Source organism: Neolamprologus multifasciatus, chromosome 13 (assembly GCF_963576455.1).
Source record: "Neolamprologus multifasciatus chromosome 13, fNeoMul1.2, whole genome shotgun sequence".
NCBI classification, from domain to species: Eukaryota; Metazoa; Chordata; class Actinopteri; order Cichliformes; family Cichlidae; genus Neolamprologus; species Neolamprologus multifasciatus.
The window spans coordinates 20,557,504-20,578,136 of NC_140451.1; the positions used below are offsets into that span (position 1 = coordinate 20,557,504).

Consider the following 20,633-nt stretch of genomic DNA (forward strand, 5'->3'; position numbering starts at 1 on the left):
AAAAGCTTTCCTTAAATGCCTGTGTAGTTTGATCACGATTAGAAGCACACCTAACATTATTACTGTCCAGGAAGCTATACATTTGGCAAGAACTTCTTTTTTTTTTTTTTTTTTCCATTCTTCATGTCTTTGCTAAATCTCCCTATAGTTCATATTCACAATGAATACACTGTACTAACTTTATCATCTTAGTTAAGCTGTACTACTGTAGTTTTTCTAAAGCAATGAGTTTGCATAATATTTTCTGGGAGTTAATTACATTTTTCTGTGTACTGGCTACTACTTCATGTTGTTTTATGAAAAATTCCACTTTCACTTACTTTTTTTTTAAGATCACAATTCATGTCCCCATCAATTTATACCTAAAATGCTGTCCTTTTCAAGGAAAATGAAACCAGAAAAACATCATTACATTTATACAAACGTGATGCTAATCACGCCGTCTAACATCAAAAATTGACAACCTACTTGAGAGCTGTGTCAAAAAAGCCTTTAGCTTCCTTTTTAATCGAACGTATCAAGTGCAGTCATCTTGGCTTGCATCACTGGTAATCCAAATGTTTGGCAAAACAAAAACCTTTCAAAACAATTATCTTTAAATCAAATCCTGTATATAAATACATTTTGTATTACATTGAGAAAAATGCGATTCGCAAAACCTTAACAAATGCATCCGTTTGTTTTGATCTTTCAGGCAGTATATTGCCTCTGTTTTTTTTTTTATAGGTAATCCTGTGCATGTAGATTTTTTTCTATTAATTCACTACATTTCTTCATTTCATATGGAAACATAAAGGTTTCATCTTTAGATCAACAGGTAAGAAGGTCTTGACAGGAGCTGCATGTTCAATTGACAAATGACCAAACCTTGCCTGTTAACCTCACGTCTGTTGGATAGCAGATTAATGCAATGTTTGTCTGCTTCCTTATCCTCAAATGACCCACAGCTTTGCAGGCAGACATCCTGGGACAGCAAATCTTTGGCTAGTCATGAATAATGATTCTGATTTTGTGCTCACTTGAGAACAATTTCATCAGCAGCGTTCCTTTAAGAGCTTAAATGAGGATCTGTCTATTTGTCCACCCCTTTTTAAAATACAGGCTTGGGGGTGTCTCTAAAGAGCATGGTCTCTTAAGAGGGCTGTGTGAAATGAGAAATATTTATTTTTAAGAACAGTTGCTGTTCGTTGGTTGTGTGTTTGTGTGTGTTTCACTTTTACATGAACTTTGGTAACTTCCATTTAAATTGTACAGGCGGTTATATAGCTCATTCCCTGGCTAATGCCATCCGTACAGTGAAGCATAGCTGTGGCCATCATGTGGGTGTTGCTTCTCAACTGCAAGAAAAAAAAGAATAGTGAAGAAAGAACGAGGTCAAAAACATCCATGTACCTGTTTCATGAGGGACACAGTTTGAGATCATGTCAGGAGTTTATCTTTCAGCACAGCAATGAGTTTACAGTCAAGATAATACTCAATGGCTTCAGGACACATTACTGATAGTTCTCTTCAGAGTGACTAATTCTTGAAGATGGCTATTCACAGAAGCTTACCATCAAATTTCAACAGGCTTGACAGGGTGTGCCTGGAAGAATGGGACACTCTACCAAAAGTATGTAAAGCTCAAAGAAACCCACCTAAGACGACTTGAAACTGTTGTTATTGCCAGTAGAACTTCTGCAAATTACTGAATTAAGGATCTGAATCCTTCAATGAGAAATTACAGCTTTTGACTTTTAGTTATGATTTCTTTGAAGGTTTTGTGAATCATTTACTGTAGCTAACTAGGTGTGGATTGATGAATAAACCGTGAATTTTAGCAATTTAAATTAAACATACATTTGTGCACAAAGTGAACTGGTCTGAAGCAACTGTACAATGGAGTAATGGGCCTAAAGTTAACACAATATAACTCTAATAAGAATTTCATTACATGACAGGATTACATCTTGCAGATCAATATATCACTGTTGACTTCAGCCCCACCAGGCACAATCTCAGGCAGGAACTCATCCATCCTGCTGTGTCATTAGTTGTTATTGTGGCTCTTCCATCCCACAGGACTGCAATAATGATGACAGCCTGTCAAGGTCAAGAATTAGTCACTCCGGAGCATGAGAGACTATGAGGAGGAGTGACTACACAAAACAAAACACGTACAAATTCTCATTACTGAGATACTGATTAATTCATCCCATCAATAACAATCTCAACAGTTAAAATAGGCTACTAGTAGGTCCAAATTCGTTGTCAGTCTTAAATCAATTGGAATCACTGTGCTAGAGTGATGTCTTGTTGTTAACCATGGAAACAATCTGCTTATATATTAGATGAATTACTTATGAAGTGTGGACATAGTTTTCATAGATAGAGAAGTCTAACTTTATGACATCAGCTTTGTGTCATGGCAAACCTGGTTTCTTTGTACTAAGAATCAGCATCAGTCATTTACTGTGACCAGGACAGATGCAGTACAAATTAAATGAGCCTCTCTGGAATCACAGACAAGACCCCAGAGTAATGGAAAATTAAGTGTTTTGCTTTTCAGGCTTTGGAAATAGCCTCTTCTTCACCCCGGGGGTAGAAGGAAAATATAGTTACAGACCTCGCTCCTTTTTTACAGAGGTGTCTTACCGAAAGAGCCAATAGATTTATTTCTGTACAGCACTGCATATCCCAATAAATTCAACTCTAGTGACAGATTAAAAAAATTAAAAATACTTTTTTTTTGCCATTTAGCGTAAGAGGCAGGGTACACTCTGGACAGGTCACCAGTCTCTGGACTGTGGGAGGAAGCCAGAGTACCCAGAGAGAAGCCATGGAGAGAGCATGCAAACTCCACACAAAAAGGTCCCAGTCAGGTTATTAATTCAAACCCAAGACCTGCTTGCCATGACTCAACGGTGCTAACCCATATGGAAAAGAAATAGTAAAAACTTATATGACTTAACTCATGAAAGTGGCCACTTTCATGAGTAAATCATATAAGGCTTACATGATTTACTCATGAAAGTGGCCACTTTCTCATTACTTTCATATATTCTTTTAGTAAGTATCCAAAACATACAAGTTTCATTATATAATTTTTCAGGGGATCTTATATCTGTTTTTACTCTTGTATGCTTTTCATACAAGTTTCACACAAGACAGATAGAAACTTTATAAGATTTATATACATCTTTTCCATATGGGAACTAAAGTGTGATGATGTGCTGTTTGACAGGCAAGGTAGGACTCTGAGATAATGATAATGAACTAAAGGCAGTTTTATTTCTTTAGCTTGAAAACTAAAAAATACTAAAAACTCACAAGAGGTGGAAACTAGGAAACTTGAAAGCTACAAGGGAAACATGGAAGTCACAGAAAATAGGTGAACGCAAGGCAAAATAGGACAACACAAAAATAAATAGAGGAAAACCAAGGACTTAAATAGACATACAGGATAAAAACAGGAAGTGCAACAGGTGGGAACACACCTGGAAGTAATTACAGACCAAAGAGACAGAGGAAGTAAAACTGAAAACAATTCACACAGAATGAGAGACTATTAAAATGAAACAGCAAGTAACAAACACAGAGACACAGACTAAGACACATGACTGACAAATGAGACAGAGAGGAATAACAAAAAACATGGAGAAAAGACTGACTACCAAGGAGACTCGATGAGACAAAGACAGACTGGACACGAAGAAGGGAATGGACATGAAATCAAACAAGAACCAAAAACTAGAAAGGTGAGTAACAAAACTCAGAGGCTGTCAAAAACTGAACAAAGTACTTTATAATTCAAAAAAAATAAATAACAGTCCAAACAACTATTCGGGGGTTTAGATCAAAATCCAAACCCCCGAATATGAAATAACCCAAAATCAAAAGCCAAGTCGCATAAACACAGACACACAGCACCACCATGCTGCCTTTTTATTAAGATACACAATACACTACTGAGATAACTGCAGAGGACCCCAGGATCAATAATTAAGCAAATAAATAGTTAAATGAATATTTTTAACTTAATTTTTTCAAGTTGGAAGGTGGTTTTAGACGCTCATGAATAACTACAAAAAAATTTATAAATTATACAGCCACTGACAGTGTTAATTTTTCATGTAATTTTTATTTATCTATTCTATTTTTCAAACATTTTTCCTGAGTCTAAATGATGGTTCACCTATAAACTGTTATATGGTGGGCACCTTAAATCTGTCCACTTGTGGTTAGTATAACATTCATTTCTCTCAGCATCTCATCTTTAACCTCATTTCAAATAGAGTTGGGATGCTGTGATAAAAACTGAATTAAATGATTTTAAAATAATTTCATTTTTAATTTTTAAAAAGTAAACAATAAGTGTACAAAAATATGTGATAAATGACTTTGCAATCCAAACAAAACCTGTTTGTTTACCACTTGTTTTTTTTTAATACTTGTGAGCCCTCCCTATAGCTTAACACTTAAAGATAAAGTCCAAATATGTGTTAGAGAACACTCATGCACAACTTCCACAGGTGGGTCACCTGTTAACCCGTCAAAAATCAGCTCTCTTACAGAACACTTACACCTGGTTCACGATGCATTATTAGCTAAATAGTTGATGCATTTTCAAACAACAGATAATCCAAAGTTAGCTTTCGCTTCTTTAGCATTGGTCATCTTGCTATCACTGACCGTTATAAATAACATGAGTCTCTGTTGATGGTGATATGATGGGCCATTTGAAATTTGAAATGACATTTGAAATATTTTGATAATAAAATGTTTTTAGAAATTCAGTAAAATCTCTATTTATTACTTTTGGCTTTGTGGCAAGTGGCTTGCCACTTATGGGTTCACTTCACCTACATTATGAACATTTTTCAAAAATACCTCAATTCCTTGGTTTCCTTTCTCACACTAAGCTCCAAACAAGAGCACAGGCAAAAAGCAGAAATGCCACTATGAGACACTGCACACCCATGCACTGTTCCCCTTCACTGAAAATTATCCAAATAAAGGGTGTTAAAATCATCTCACACTCCCTAGCACACAGTAATGATTCTCTAACTTCGATTTTTAGTAAGATGCACCAAATATTGTTTAGGATACACTAATAAATGATTTTTGAAGCTAGGAAGCTCATTTCAGGATTTTATACAGACATTTTAGAGTTAACAAAGAGCTTTGATGGCTATTTTTTTTATTTGGGTGAAATTACAGCTTAGAAAGGAATAGTGAACAAAAATTGATTTCAACATTTCATTCATTCATCTGTTTGTTTACAGTATTTACAGAAAAAAATTGAGATGAATGAATGGCATGGTGAGTATTATACTTAGTGTCAACCATGCAGTGAATGTGAGGGAGTTTAAATGAAGCTGTCATGCTCTTTTCATTAGCAGTTAATGGATCCCGACTTTAGGGAAATTCAGTCATCTGTAGTATGCATACGCGGGGGTGAGTCTTCTGTGAGCAATTATTCAGTATTTCTGTTCTGTTGTTATTTCTTCATGAAAGTAGAGTGCACTTATAGTGCTCTAGTGTCACTCTAGTCTTGCTTACCTGACATGATAAATAAGTTAAATACTCCTAGAATCAACATGCATACATTGCTTACATGTATAGTCAGTAAGGCGATAGTGCTGACTTTGAAGTACAACCACTCTGGCCCTGCTGAAAGTCTTTCGTAGGAATTTTCTGTTGAGGCTTTTATGACTTGTTGGACAGTTTGACATTTTTGACGCTGAACTGCAACAACGAGTGTCCAATTTCTATTTCATCAAGTATGTGTCAATTTTTCGAATTTGAGTTGTCTTGTTCCTTGAAGATATCGTTCCACAAAGAACAACACATATAATTTACAGTACAAAACGTGGTGAGTCAGACATCAGAGTCTTTGAAGTTAGTACAAAGAAAGCACATGCTCATTTTAAATGCTGTTAATAAGGAACAGATCCAATCTTGCACACAGAGTCTGTTAAACGGTTGATGGAAGATGGGCTTTTATTCTGAGGAGCTTTGAAGTACTCCACCTGGGCAGAGGCTTATCCACGATTTAACAGCAGGGTACAGATCCAATCTAAAAACCCATGTTATTTGAGAGCAGACTCATATAAAAGAGTCTTCTTGGGGAGTCACTAGTAAATGATGAGGTAAACTTTCTTTCACACTGGTCAAAAAGAGGCACTTAAAAAGTCTGTTTGGCCAAACTCAGGGATGAGTCATAAGCTGCTTGATGTGCCTAACACCTCATAAATGTGGATGGAGATGAACTTAAAAATACTATTCATGAGGCAAACAGAGTTAGACTTTTCATTTCCCATTTGACACTAAATAATGAAAGTGGTCTAGTTCCTCCAGGTTAGTTTGATGGCAGTTGGAAAACAGTCTCTGGAAAGACTACAGGTTCAGGAGTAGGGATGGGTACCGGTATCCGTTGCCATGATGGCACCGGTTCTGACATAAACGGTAGTAACCAGACCGAAAAGCAGCGCACATTTCGGTGCTTTATTTCGGTGCTTTTTTTCCCTGAGGTGTGATACACTTTCTTCTTCCTTACATTTGTATTGGCGGTTGGCAAACAACTGAAAGGTGCATTACCGCCACCAACTGGTATGGAATGATACACTTTAGATTCTAGCCAATCATTTTACGTTTCCGGGGATAGTAGGCGGGCCCAGGTACGTACGTTCTTTTAGAGCAGAGCCACAGATTAAAAATGCCCAAGGCAAAGCGGTCAAAAGTCTAGCTGTACTTCACAGCACAATATGCAAACTAAGCACCTGTTTGAGCACCGTTTAAGCACCGGCACCATTTCAAAAGTACCGGTTTGGCACCGGTATCGGATAAAACCTAAACGATACCCATCCCTATTCAGGAGTGCTTTGAAACGCATTACTGTACAGTGCTTTGTCTCAGCCGGGCAAAACTCAAACTCTGTGTGGTCATTCATGTAGTTTAACTTTAATACTCTAGTACCCTTAGATGCATGCTCTGTGATATATCTTCATGGCTTTGTTGTCCAACGATTAAATGTGTCTAACTTTTCAGTCACACAGAAAAAAAAAGTGAAAATCAGTCACCATTTGATACCAGACAAACAAAGGTGTGATTTGAAAAGATGTGGAATTACTTGCATTAAAACACAAAGTTTGACTCTTTAATCATGCTGATACATACAGTAGAAGTGTTAAAAAGCCTGTCTTCCCTCTCACATTACAGCATGCCAGGTTAAAACTTTCCCTGCCCTCGGGTTCATTGCTGACATAATGCCCAAAGAGAGTTTTCAAGTACATCCATATTAGATAGGAATGGATTTGAGGAAATTGTGTTTTCTTATGGGTTTGTCTTTTTGTTGATTTATTGCTCCCATTTCACATTTTATGAAAGTTGTATAGATTTTTGTTCTTTTCCCTGAGCTTTTCACATTGTCACACTTTGTTTCTTAGTGGAGAGGGAGGCATTAAAATCCCTTAAATGAGTTAGTAAATGAAACATTTACCATATGATTACATATGATGTACGTGTTATATACAGTGTTGGAAAGGTTACTTTTAAAATGTATTCCACTACAGATTACAGAATACATGCCCCAAAATGTATTTTGTAACGTATTCTGTTACGTTACTCAATGAGAGTAACGTATTCTGAATACTTTGGATTACTTAATCATGCTGTTTACAACTACATGAATGTGATTTATTACTGTTACTGAAGGTCCGCGGCTCTAAACCGTAGTAAAGGGACCTCTGGCTAATACGTTGGGTTCCGTGTCGGGCTCGTAGCCAAAAAATTACTTTCTTGTCTGGGTCAACTTTGCTAGCCAGAGACAGAGAGAGGCGTTGAAAGGCTGCTCCAACGGAACTTATTGTTTCGGAGGAAAACACGAACACGGTGTACAGTCGAGTCTTAATAGCTTACTTACAGCTGGGCTTGTCAGGCACTCTTCTTGGCTGCAGTGGTTATTATTATATTTACATGCTTCCAGCTCCCGTTTCTGCTCGATGACAACTCGTACTTTTCCACTTTCCTTTTTCTCCCTCCTCGTGCTCACAGACACGTAACGAGTATGGCAGTCCATTCTCCCTGCAGCACGGACTACACTGCCCATGAGGCTACATTCTTTGTATTGTATATCCAGCTTCTACAGTGAAATTGCTTCATTATAACCACATTGATTGTTGGACTTTGGTATCTGTACATAAGAATTTCATGATGAAAGAACATTCACATAAATGGCATGCTGCCTCTTCTCAGTGATCACTACCTTCCACTAGAACTGAAAGGATGCTTGGGTTTTAGTGCTTTGTTTTGACCACCACTGTTTGCTTCTTAGAAGAGACTAACAGTGGGGGATTTAGAATGATGCCTTTATTGAATTGTTTGTGTTTTCCTCTCAGTTTGGTGGCTCTACACATCTGTTTTTGCCCGTTTGCCCCCTTTTTTGTTGTGTTTTGAAAATCTAGTGAGGATGAGAGGTTTGAACTGGCAGTGTATTGTAAAATGTTTGTGTTAATGTGTTTTCCCTAATGAATTCATGGCTCTTTACTGCTCTTAAAACACTGACTTTCTGTGGAAAGCGTTCTGAGTCATTTTACTATACTCAATATGCTTACTGCTGCAAGTCAACAGATGTGACTCAAAAACTTCCACTGATTTCCAATTAATCATGCCAGTCTTATAGATATTACACTTGATTGTTTAAATACAGTGTTTACTATCATTGCATTTAAAATATAGTCTAAGGGTTGTTAGTATACTATTGCTTTATACATAGTTCCATTTACTACAAGGTGCATAAGTGCGCTTTATTAAACAGCTGAGCTTCAGTCTTCCATCTTTCCTTTATAGAAGCGCCTGGTTATTTCTTATGGGGACAGTATTAAAAGTCTAAGTGTATGTAGACTAACGTGATTTCAAAGCATAGTGATATGACCATTATACATCGAACACAAGCTCCCACAACTGACTGATAACAAAAATATAAAGTTAATATATAGCGCCCTCTTGTGTTAAAATTGTAAAACAAACATGCAGGAAGCTACAGTTAGACATTCTGTTTTTATTATGAAATGTTGCTTTTGCTGATTTATCCTCTCACCCTCTCTTAGAAATATTAACATTTATAAGAGAGAGAAGAGAAACATGCTCAAGTACTTAAAGAAGCACCAGTTAGTGGCTCTGTGTCAAAACAAGAATATAGTGACTAGCCAGCTAGAATATATGACTTGAAAGGGGAACAGTTGAAGCCAAAGATTGTACCTAACCCTCTAGTATGGCAATGGTTCACTGGTCTGTACTAAAAAACATGAAGACAGAAAGAGGCAGTGACTCTTGGTAGAAAGAAGAAAAAGTTGTCAAAGCTGTGCAGTCCTGCGCTATAGAATTAAAATTAAGAGTAAATTGTTCATTTTTTTAAAAAGAGCTTAAATGGCCAAAGTAACATATTTTATTAAGTCAAATTTATATCAAAGACCTGCAGCTTCATAGTTTTTGCCATTGTTCCTTTCCGTTATGGTAGGGTTGTCTCTAAGTGACACCTCAGAAAGCATTGTGTCAAAAGAGAGAATGCTATGTCCCGTGTAACACAGAAAAATGAAACCACAATCAGATAGGTTATTAACACATTTGTAGTTTACATAAATGATATAAACCCAAGTATCAAGGTACCAGATAAAGGGCCACCTCAAATACCACTCCTGAAAATAAAATGCTAGATGGTCTGCAGTGGTGTATGCTGCTATGATAAATTTGACTTATATGACAGGGATTTCAAAATAGAATGGCAATGTTCTCACTTTCAAATAGGTCTGAAATAAATAAGTAAATATAGCATTAGTCCAGCTAATATAGACTAAACTAAAAAAAAAAAAGAAAAACTAAAAAAGTCTTCATAAACTCATCAGTTTAACTGTCAGCACTAAAATTACATTTCTGAATACACATAGTAGTGTACGCTTGTCGTTTCTGTCACTGATAAATTGTCTCATGTATGCAGCAGGCCTGTAAGCCACAACGTGTGAAACTGTGAAGGCTGAAAGTGATTCGTAGTTAGTTCACGCTCAGGAACCAACTGTGTTCGTGTGATAGCTAGAACTGTCTCCGACTTTTGAAGGGCAGGTTAAGAAGGAGGAAATCAAAAAACCACAGTGGAGTGAATAATAAGACTCAAGAGGAGAAAAAAACCCAGTTTATCTTTCATACTGTCTTAGCCTTTATCTTTTGTCATTTGGTAAGACTCAGCTGTATCGTAGTTTTACAGAATAGCATATTTAATATAAATAGATATTTGCAATGTTATCTAATTATAATTCATTCTATTTATTCCTCAGCTCATTTTTACTTTGCTATCATATCTTCGTGTTCACTAACATAGAGTAAACATTGGTTACGACACTTTATATTAAGCTTGCAATTTAAATTTGATCATCTTTAGTTACAGCAGAAGTGATGTTTGCAGTTTGATAGTGTGTAGAGAACTTTATATTTCAAGTTACTCTAAAACAATTAAAAACTATACAAAAACGTGGGTGACAGAATATAATTACAGAACTACCAAACCTTTGCATTCGATATGCCACTGCAGCTGTTACATAGTCCCCTGCTGCTCCATGCTATTTGTTATTTTCCGCTTTTTGACACCATCTGTATTGCTTTGATCCACTCCTTTCTTTCTTGGTCTGTAGCAGCTTGGAGGAAGTAGTGAGTCTCGTCTGCAGTGATGATCTCAAATAGGTTGCCATCAATATCTTTTTTTTTGGCTGAAAGCATTGAAAGACAAGGTGATGAGTTAAAGGGGATGACGTGAAGACAAACTATTAGAAGGAAAGCAACATGTTTATTGCGTGGCAGCAGTCTCACACACCATCAGGCACATAGTCCACAGCTGTGACCACCGCCCCACGGAGGTGGATTGAGCCCAGAGGGTCATCAGCCTGACAAGAAGAAAAGAAATTAGAGGAATATAACAGAAGGAAGACAACTTGTGTAACTAGGGAGGGGTTGTTTCTAAATGATTAGCCCTTATTGTTTCAGTTCTTTAAATTATTTTTACCGTTATTATTTTGAGCGTAAACTTAGAGGAGATTGTGCTTTTGCTGTAGCAGCTCCCAAACTGTGGAACTATCTCCCTTTAGAGATTAGACAGGCCACTTCCCTACCTGTTTTGATTCTATGCTGTTTTATCTTGTTTTCTTTTTTAATATAGGGCTGTTTTAATTTTTATGTATTATGTGTTTTATTTATCTATTTTTGCTGATTTCTGTTATTGTATTGTTTTTAACTTATTTTCTGTACAACACTTTGGTCCTGTGCTGGGTATTTTAAAGTGCTTTATAAATAAAATGGATTAGATTGCATGTCTGCAAAATCAGTATTTACCTTTGCAGGATCGTAGTAATGTATATAGGCAGGGTCATCTCTGAGTATGAATTTTCGCACCTTCCAGTTCTTCCGTCTATGTCCCTGTGACAAATAACACAGTTTGAGATATCAGATTTTTATTTGATTGTATCACTCAGCAGCGAACACAGGTTTCCTCTTTGAGAGAGTGACACGACTGCTGGAGGTTACTGCTATCTTTATCTCTGTTTTGAAGGATGTTTTGCAGCAAGACAAATGACAACAGTGGCTTCAAATCGGGAGACGTCTGCAGACTTTGTAGGTCAACTTTCTAAGAGTATATGTTGCAACAAAGATGCTGGGAACATTTTTCTTGTTTTCTGATTCACCTGTTTAACCAAACAGCCCTGTTTTATGATGTTTCCTCTGAATTCTTCCTTTAGAAGAACATCTTCATCACTGGAGTAGCCTTCACAAAAGAAGCCACTGTCTGCCTGCAAGCACAACAAAACAAATCCATTTATATATATATATATATATATATGATATACAATGCTTTTGCTGATTCCACTGACTGTTAAATGGCAGTGTTTGCTCAGGTTAACTTACAAAATAATAGAGAGCTTTTGTGTCATCTAAGAAGGCTGCTTGCTCTCCGCTTTCTGCTCCCTCTTTTGATAAGTCACCTGCAGGCTGGAGAAAACCCTCATTCATGAGCCCTGTTGCCAGCATGAGTGCCTCAGGTCTATTTCTCGCCTTCTCCTTTGAAATCAGCCAGTCTATCACCGTCGCACCTTTGCAAAAATGGGGAAACGGAGAAAAATGTTGAGAACATTTGAAGTTAAAAAAGAACTTCTTGCACACCTGTTACATCAACAAAACTAAGCCAGGTGTACCGGTGAAGCAGTGGTTGAAGACTCGATTCTCCTGTTCCAGTTTCAACTCTTTCACGCCTTCATCCTGGTTTTTCATCTCTGTGTACAGCGCACTGAGGAAATAATGAGAGTGCTGTCAGTGTTGCTTCTTCATTCTATTGAAGTACAAGCACTTTACAGTTCACTGAACCTCACTGAAGTAATGATGTTCCAGAAATTTAGCAGTTGTAGCTAGGCATGCTGGGATGTCAGATTTTACATTTTGTATATATGCTGTAACCTTATAATAGGTACTGTAATCTGATAGCAAGTGTTTATATAATAGACAAACAATTACTGTTAGTTGCTGCTGTAGTTCTTAAAGTATAATGAATAAAATATTAACAAAATTTAACACAACATACGCTAGGTTGACTGTTTCAGGCAGGCGAATGGAGCGTCTGGTAGACTTTCTGGCAAACCTTTTTCCCCCTTGGATGCAGGTAATGGCTCTCTTGATGTCCTTGACCCAAAGCTCTCTCTCCTCCACGTGCGAGGCTTGAAAAAAGTGATCTTGCTTCTTCTCAGTGGTTATCTTGAAAACCAGCTAAAACAAGCATATTTAGTCAGTCTAACATTTTGATGGCATTGATGGTCTCAATTTGAATCTACCTTTTAGTACTTTTACTGTGGAGTGTGAATAATGAACAGTGTCTCTACATATGACAGATCTAACTCTTCAGAACTAGTTCTTTATACATTATATGAACAAAAGCTACTCCTTTTTTGAATTCAGCTGTTTTTATTCCCACTGCCACAGTGTATAAAATCAAGCACTTAGCCATGCAGTAGGCCTCTAGAAGATTTGAAGAGCTCACTGAAACAGGATGCCTGATTGCAACAAGTCAGTCAGTGAAATTTTCCTTCTTCTTCTTCTTTTCCCCGGTCAGCTGTGAGTGGCCTTATTGTAAAATGGAAGCATTTAGGAGCCACGACAGCTCAACCACAAAGTGGGAGACCACATAAAGTTGCAGGGTGGGGTCACTAAGTGTGCAAAAGTCACCAATGTGCCAATGACTCAATAACTGCAGTTTTTGAGTCAGCAGAGTCCCCACCCTCTTTTTTTCCATATAGCAACATTTTCTTACCATCCTCTTGACAAAATCCTGACAAGGGCTGCTCAGTGTTGCTCCCTTCAATGGAATCATCCCTTTAGGTGAACGGTCTGTTTTCTTTTTATAGAAGTCCACTCCATCTTCTGACAACACCACCCACACTGCACTCCAGGAGTTTAGCAATGTGCCCTGAGGATCAATAAGAAATAAGCTGCTTTAAGTCAAAATGCAAAAAAAAAATCATATATATTTATTTATATATATGTATATATAATTATTATATGTAAGATGGCGCTGGCAAAGGTCAGCAGCCTTAACCCAATTTCCTTTGGGGTCAACCTTCAGGACCAATAAAGTTTTATTGAATTGAATTGAATTGATTATTGTTATTATTGTTCACAGAATGATACTTTACAAGATGACTTGGGTGGAGGTGTAAATAAACGTATTCTTCCACACACCATCCTGCTTAGAATTGCATGTGGTAACAGCTATGTAATACTTTGTATACATTTATTTTTAAAATGTAAAACACCATGCCTTAAAGGCCACTGGTCACTTATATTAAAAAAAAAACAAAGTGTCACCTTTTTGTTTAAATAATGTAGCAAGAAGAAATTTAATTATGTTTTGATTTTGAATGAATTCCCTTAAATAAACAAATAATCATATTTTCCATGTGGACTCTAAAGTGCAACATTAACAAGCACGCTTAAAAAGGAAAGCAGGGTATACTTTCTTGGCCCCTTGTTTGTGGCATGTAAATGCAGAAATGAATCTGCAGCTTGGGGAATCTGTTAGTAGACTGCTTTCACTTTGGGTTTGTGCTTATAAATGTTTAATTTCACCTGTTTGGGTTAAGACAAACCATTATATCTGTCAAGCTCGCAGTGTTCTCTGCTCCATTCACTCCTTAGGGAACGAAACTTTTAGCGTGTGATTTCATCATGCCAAGATCTGAAGAACAAATTATAATTAACTATTTAAATTATTTAACAAAATAGTTAAATTAATGAATATCATCTTAAAGTGGTATAGTTTTCAATCAAGTGGCCTTTTGTCTGGGGTCCGGATGATGAAGTTCAATGCAAAATAAGCCTTTGAGTAGCTCTAGAATTTCATCACAGGAAAAGACTGCACACATTTGACTCGTGGCAATAACAACACCTTTTGGGATTATGTGCTCTGGCCATCAAAATTGTAAAAAAAATTTTTATTGAAAAATAAAAAGGCCATAAAAAACCTTTCCAGATTTAACATCAGCACCCACATTGTGGGCCAGAATACAATGCAATGAGTTTCCATTGCTGAGGCATGATATGTAGGCGGCCCAGTATTTTTGTCCATACAGTCTAAATTTAGATATGTCATCCATGAGACATGGCTATGACTAACACCACTCACACTGTCATACATTTTTCATAATTGAACAAGCGAAAGGTCATCATTTGTACATAGCTGTTGTCATGCACGCTGAAAAGAAAACCAGTGTCACAAAACTTCAAACACTTCCTGAATGGCCTTTGATCAGCATTTCAAGTGTGTGGAAAGAAAAAAGTCACACCTAGACACAAAAAGAACAGTGTGCTGATGTACCTACCAAATGTATGAATGTTGACATTCATAATAAATTCCATTATGCATGCAGGAAATGGCTTGTCATCTAAGTGTGTGAATATTCTTCATAGTGTTTGTGTAGTACACTGGAATTTGTCTCCTGAAATTTATCTATTCGTTACATCTTTTCACTGGTTTTCACAGCACTGTTTGATGACAGCGCATTGCAAATGACATTGTTTCAGGTCATATATTCAGATGTTCTCTTTGAGCGACAGTTTATAAGTAGAACAAGACCACAACACATTCATGTTTTACTTCGTGTTGTAAACAGAAGTAGGAACTTGAGTCACTATTGCGACTACAGAACAGAAGTGTGCAGTTGACTGTCATGAAGTACCTTTCAAGAAACTTGTATCGCTGTTCCCGATTGAGTAAAACAATGTTAGTTTTTTGCTATTCCTGAATGACATATTCACTGTCTTTTTGTGAAGTAAAGCTTTTCCTGCGGGTGTGCTGATTTCCTTTTCAAGTGGCTGTTCTTTCATCTTAGTTTGAAACCTCAGAAGTTGCCCTACCCTTTTTATTCAAATTGTTGTTGTGGGTTTATTTTTCTTGTCATTCCCTCAATTTTGTTTTTGTTTCATTATCAAAAAATAATGAAACAAAAACAATAGTATTACAGGAAGTAACAATAGTATTTTATACTTACTTTATCAATACTTTAAAGAAGCTCTGTGTTTACAAAGACAATGGCAAGAACTTTCTGGTAGTTTTCATGTAGTTATTCTTACCTTTTTCACTAAGTATCCCTCTCTGATCTCTTGTGGCTCCATCACGCTGCTCTGTGCTGCTGTCTGCTGCAAATGTGACTTTTGTCAGTAACTGTCAAAAAAAAACCTCTTATGCATGTCACTTCTCTCTCTCTCTCGCTCTCTCTCTCTCTCTCTCTGTGTGTGTGTGTGTGTCACTGTCAAACCACAAAGAGCAGCGTACCATGAGCAGGAAGTTGTGCTCTTGGGTGTCTGCCAATAAAGACTGGTCAGCTAGCTTCCTCTTCTCTGCGATATAATTAGTTTGTGCTGCTCTGCTGAAGTGTCTAAATTTTATAGCGTCAAATTTAAAGAGATAGCATTGGAGTTCTAATAATACATGCCCTTGTTTGCGCATCATTATGGTAAATTTCTGTCTCTATCCATTTCAACAGAGAAGCTTGTACCAGTAAAAGTATTTGTATTCAGCTTACTGTAAATCTGCTGCATTTAGACACCTTCAAACCAAAATTTAAAGCCATTTTTGCTGTGTTAGTCTACTTGTATTTCCCCTACTGTATTTCTGTCTCTTTTTTTGTTGTTGTTGTGTTCTTTCCCCACTGTGTTCCTTCTTTGTCTTTTATACACTGCGTTGAAACTGTTGTGATCTGTGGCAGCAGATCAAGTGGAACAGAGGGAGGACCTAAATGCTGATCAGTGGAGAGCAGAGTTAAGGTGAGCAGTTTATTCAGGCTGATTGGCAAAACACTACAAAAATAAGAAAACCAAACAAAATGAGGAACTAACCATGAAACAAGCCAAAACCAAAATGGGGGGATAAAGTAGTCTTATTACCAGCCAACTCAAGAACAATGAACATAATTTTACTATTTTATGGCTCAGAAACAAAGTTTTCCAGCTGGGGGTGAGCATCTAGGGAAGAGGCAGTCTGGGCAGAAAGGATCATAAGGAACCCAGCATCGGCTGATGTGGGCTGGGAAACAGTGGAACCTCCAGCGGGCTGGGCAGCAGGCCCTCCAGCAACCACCGGCAGCCACCGCCCATGCCTCAAAATTTTCAGAAACAAAATCTGCTGGGTCTATTCTGATCAGGGCATACTGTCATGATCTCCGGCAGCAAATTGAGTGGAGCGGAGAGACGACCCAAATGCAGACAGTTGAAGACCTGTCTTAACAGAAAGACAATGTACACACTGAGGGGTGATCAGGGAAGTGGAAACACATGGGAACACAAAAAGTTGATTTTGTTCATCTGAACATAACATTTTCAGTGGGAGGCCTGACAAGTTGGACCTTCTGTGTTGTGCCATCCGCTTAGGCAGAGGCTGTTTGGTTTTCCTAACATATAAATCATTTCAATCCTCCTGGCAATTACTCTGTTTGTGTCGGGGAACCCAATCCTTGGGTTGGACCAATTTTTGGCGCAGTGTGTTTTGGGAGTTGAAAGCTCCAGAATGTTCAGAGAAAATACTTCTCAAGTGTTCTGATACTCCTGACACATAAGGGATCACTAAGGGTTTTCACAGCAGTTGTCCTTCTCTCCTGGATCAGCTGGAGCTTTCTTTAGGTGGCTTCCAGGCTTTGACAAATGTCCAGCTGGGATCATCACGTTTACTCAGGCCCTTTTTGAAGTGTTCTTGTTCTTCCCTGGCCGTTGTATCTGTGGGGATGGTGTTTGGTCTGTGTTGTAGCGTCCTGATGACATCCAGTTTGAGAGATGATGAGAGTCAAACCTTAAATACTGATCTGTATGTGTTGGCTTACAGTACACATTAACTTTTAAATGTCCCCCATTACTGACGGAAATCTCATAGTCTAAGAAGGCTAGTCTGTCATTTCTCATATTCTCCCTGGTGAACTTGAGGTATTTGTTCTCTGGTTTAATGTCATCAGTGAATTTGGTACATCCTGAGCTCTGATTTTCACCCAGTTGTCATCCACATACCTGAACCAATGACTTTGTGGTGTTCCAGGGTAGGATAACAGGGCCCTCTTTTCCACTTCTTCCAAGTAAAAGTTGGCCACAATGGGTGAAACTGGGGAACCCACGGCACAGCCATGTTTCTGCCTGTAGTACTGACCGTTGTATGTGAGGGTCAGTATGAAGACACAGTTCTGAGAGCAAACACATTTGGTTGGTGCTGAGTCTAAAACACAAACTCTTGGTCAAAGACCCATGACAGATACATTTGTACGTCTTACATAAGGCACAAAAAAAACCCAACTATTTTTGCCTGGGAACAGAAAGAATAAACAGATTTGTTAGCACTAAGCATGAATTGGAAACATGTGAGATATGTCAGCGTAATATGAATATTCATTAGTAAGCATCTAAGGTACATGATCTTAATGTAATTTGACCTTGCTCCTCAGAAGCTGTGCTTAGCTTCTTGGTTTTCACTTAGTTTCTGACATAAAACACCCAAATCCTCTTTGCTGTATGTTTATGAAAATCAATACTTTCCCAGTTTCAAGCCAAAGGTTCCACTTTCCCTTTTCATATGCACTGAAAATATGTCTAAACAAACATGTTTTTTTGTTTGTTTGTTTGTTTTGGGGGGGGAGGGGTGTACTTTGGAATATTATCACTTTACATACACTGTGTTCAGTATAAGTCAGAAATAAATGTCAAAGTTTATTCTCCACTACACTACACTACAAAGCAGATTAAGTATGTATAATCCAAAATTCTGTGTATGACTTCATCTAAAAATGTATGATTGGAAGTGTTCATATAACTTGTGCGTGTTTTCGAACTTAACTGAAGCTTCTGATTTGCATATTCTTATTGCGTCTTTCTTCTGTATGTTTTGCGCTGCAGTTTTTATAATCTGTTGGATGATTTCATGATGTTATGAATGTTTTCAGCAACCTCACATAAATGTGATTCTCTATTCTAAAAACACTCCATAACAGATGCGTTGCACGTAAAGCTGAGCTAAGGTAGACGTTCTCTGCCCTAAAAAAAAGATTCTTTTTTTTCATAACTGCACAATTTCTTTTAAATGTATTTTAGCAAAGTATGCAGACTAAATTTTAAAAAGCTATAACAGCTTCAAACAGCCTGTTTATTACATATATATAATATGCTTGCAACTACAGTCGCCCTTTGCGCTCTTGTGAAAAACCAGTTAATCCCATGATTCAGGGGCATGTAGAAGCATCCTTAGTGGTAATTATTTGAAGTAACTGTTTTCTGCATGACATTAGTCTCTCACAACATTGTGGAGGGCTTTTGGCCATGCCCACGGACATCTCAACATGCAAACTGGAGAAGCGCTGACCTTCCTAGCAGTGGATGACCTGCTCTACCTCCTGAGACAGATGATAAAATATTTTATAATTACAAATTGCAGTTCTGAGAAACATTAAATATGATCTTTTCATTAACCATTAAAAAGAATTTACAGTCCCACCTTGTTCATCAACTTGTTATCAGAGAATGTTGCCTGCCACAATGTTTCACAACCAGCTGTCGTTTGTTGGCATGAAAGGAAGTCTGCTTATCTGTAGTTTCAGGTTTCAACATGATGACTCAGCTGTCTGTTTCACCCGAATTAGTCACATTTTACCAAAGAAACTGTCAGAGGTGACCTCCTAGATGCTGGTGACAGAATCTAAAATTGTATTTGTTTGTGCAAGATTGCAAGTAGTTTTTACTTTCACACTTTTCTTCTCCTTTTAATTTATTTTAGTTAGAGTTTTAATATTATTTCTTGAGAACTAAAATATAAATTTAGTCATGTTGATTTTCTGTTCTGCAACCTTGATTGAGCTCAACGGTATATCTAAAGTGAATTGTAAAATGAGTGATGTTGTTTTGGGATAATGTGACATCATAGCTTTGCCTAAGCAAACACCTCCTCCTTTTGTTCGAACCTTTTAATTTAATTTTGTTTTCTTTTGGTTTTTTGTGATGTTTTTAATGCACCTCTAGAGGGCATAATAACTACATTTAAAACTAAATGCAACACATGAATCCAGGAACACTCACTTGATTTAGCTCAAAAGTGTGAATAATCCTGAGAAAGTCGTGCTAAAGATGGCTAAATAACTAATTAATTTACTAGCTCAACTGTTACAAGCTTTCACATGTCCAGTAATCTCCCCAGTGATGTTTAAGAGATTAAAATGCAACTGCCTTCCTTTAATCATCCAGTTTCTTTCTTCTTCTTCTTTTCTTGTGAGGCTATGATGATCTCATTCCTATAAACACGGATCACAGGAACGTTCCCGATGACCGTGGCATTTATCAAAAAGGACACCAGCCATACTGTTGTCTGTCTGGCTTGAGTCATGCTTTCCTCTTGCCCATGCTATGAATAAAGATCAAGGGGGATGGTATTTATAAGTTTTATTAATAAATCCTGGAGCAGTGTGTATCATTAACCATCAACATGAGAGCCATCTCTCTGTGTTGGTGATTGAAAAGGGGTTACAGTGTGGAATATTAATTTTGCAAAGCAAACAAAGAGATGTAACCTTGGTTCTTCTTCTATGAGATATAAAAGTGCCACATAAAAAAAAACTGTATTATGATCATGCACTGTATGTCTCAGGGGTAGGGAGACAAAACATCTGTCAGCACTAAGAGTCTGGAGGAGACATGTAAGGCACTGTAAGTATGATGAAATCAAGGAAACAGTACCACCCCCACTCACTTCAAATCATACACCCACTGTTCACACCTGAAACTACCTGTGGTCATCCATTGTTAAACACCTACACTGCCAAGAAGGCTCACACACATGATGCGATGTGACCACTCATGACAAGGTGCTGCAAGTTTCTGTGTAATACAGGAAAATTGAAAATGCAATACAGTTTTCCAGTGAGTCAGTTTGGGTTTAGGTAGGTGGGTTGGTTTTTTCACTACATTTCTCACACACTTTTTTTTTAAAAGTTACACTTCCACAAATTAAAGTGAAAGCTTGTACTTCTTATAACACTTTGTATAGCTAACTGACAAAACTGCTAATAGTTATAGGTTATTTTTAAGGTGCTTGTCAGTTTGCA

General features: G+C 37.4%; 1 protein-coding gene across 1 annotated transcript; it reads right to left on the bottom strand.

The window, feature by feature from the left end:
- Positions 1–9,025: 9,025 nt before the first annotated feature.
- plek (pleckstrin) lies at positions 9,026–15,787 on the bottom strand. The gene is made up of 9 exons (XM_085182855.1): positions 15,640–15,787; positions 13,322–13,477; positions 12,599–12,780; positions 12,216–12,307; positions 11,929–12,113; positions 11,709–11,813; positions 11,359–11,442; positions 10,844–10,913; positions 9,026–10,739 (listed from the first exon to the last, which is right to left on the bottom strand). Exons 1-9 carry the CDS (start codon positions 15,679–15,681, stop codon positions 10,600–10,602), a joined length of 1,056 nt encoding a protein of 351 aa, XP_085038981.1. The 5' UTR covers positions 15,682–15,787; the 3' UTR covers positions 9,026–10,599.
- Between the last annotated feature and the right edge of the window lie 4,846 nt (positions 15,788–20,633).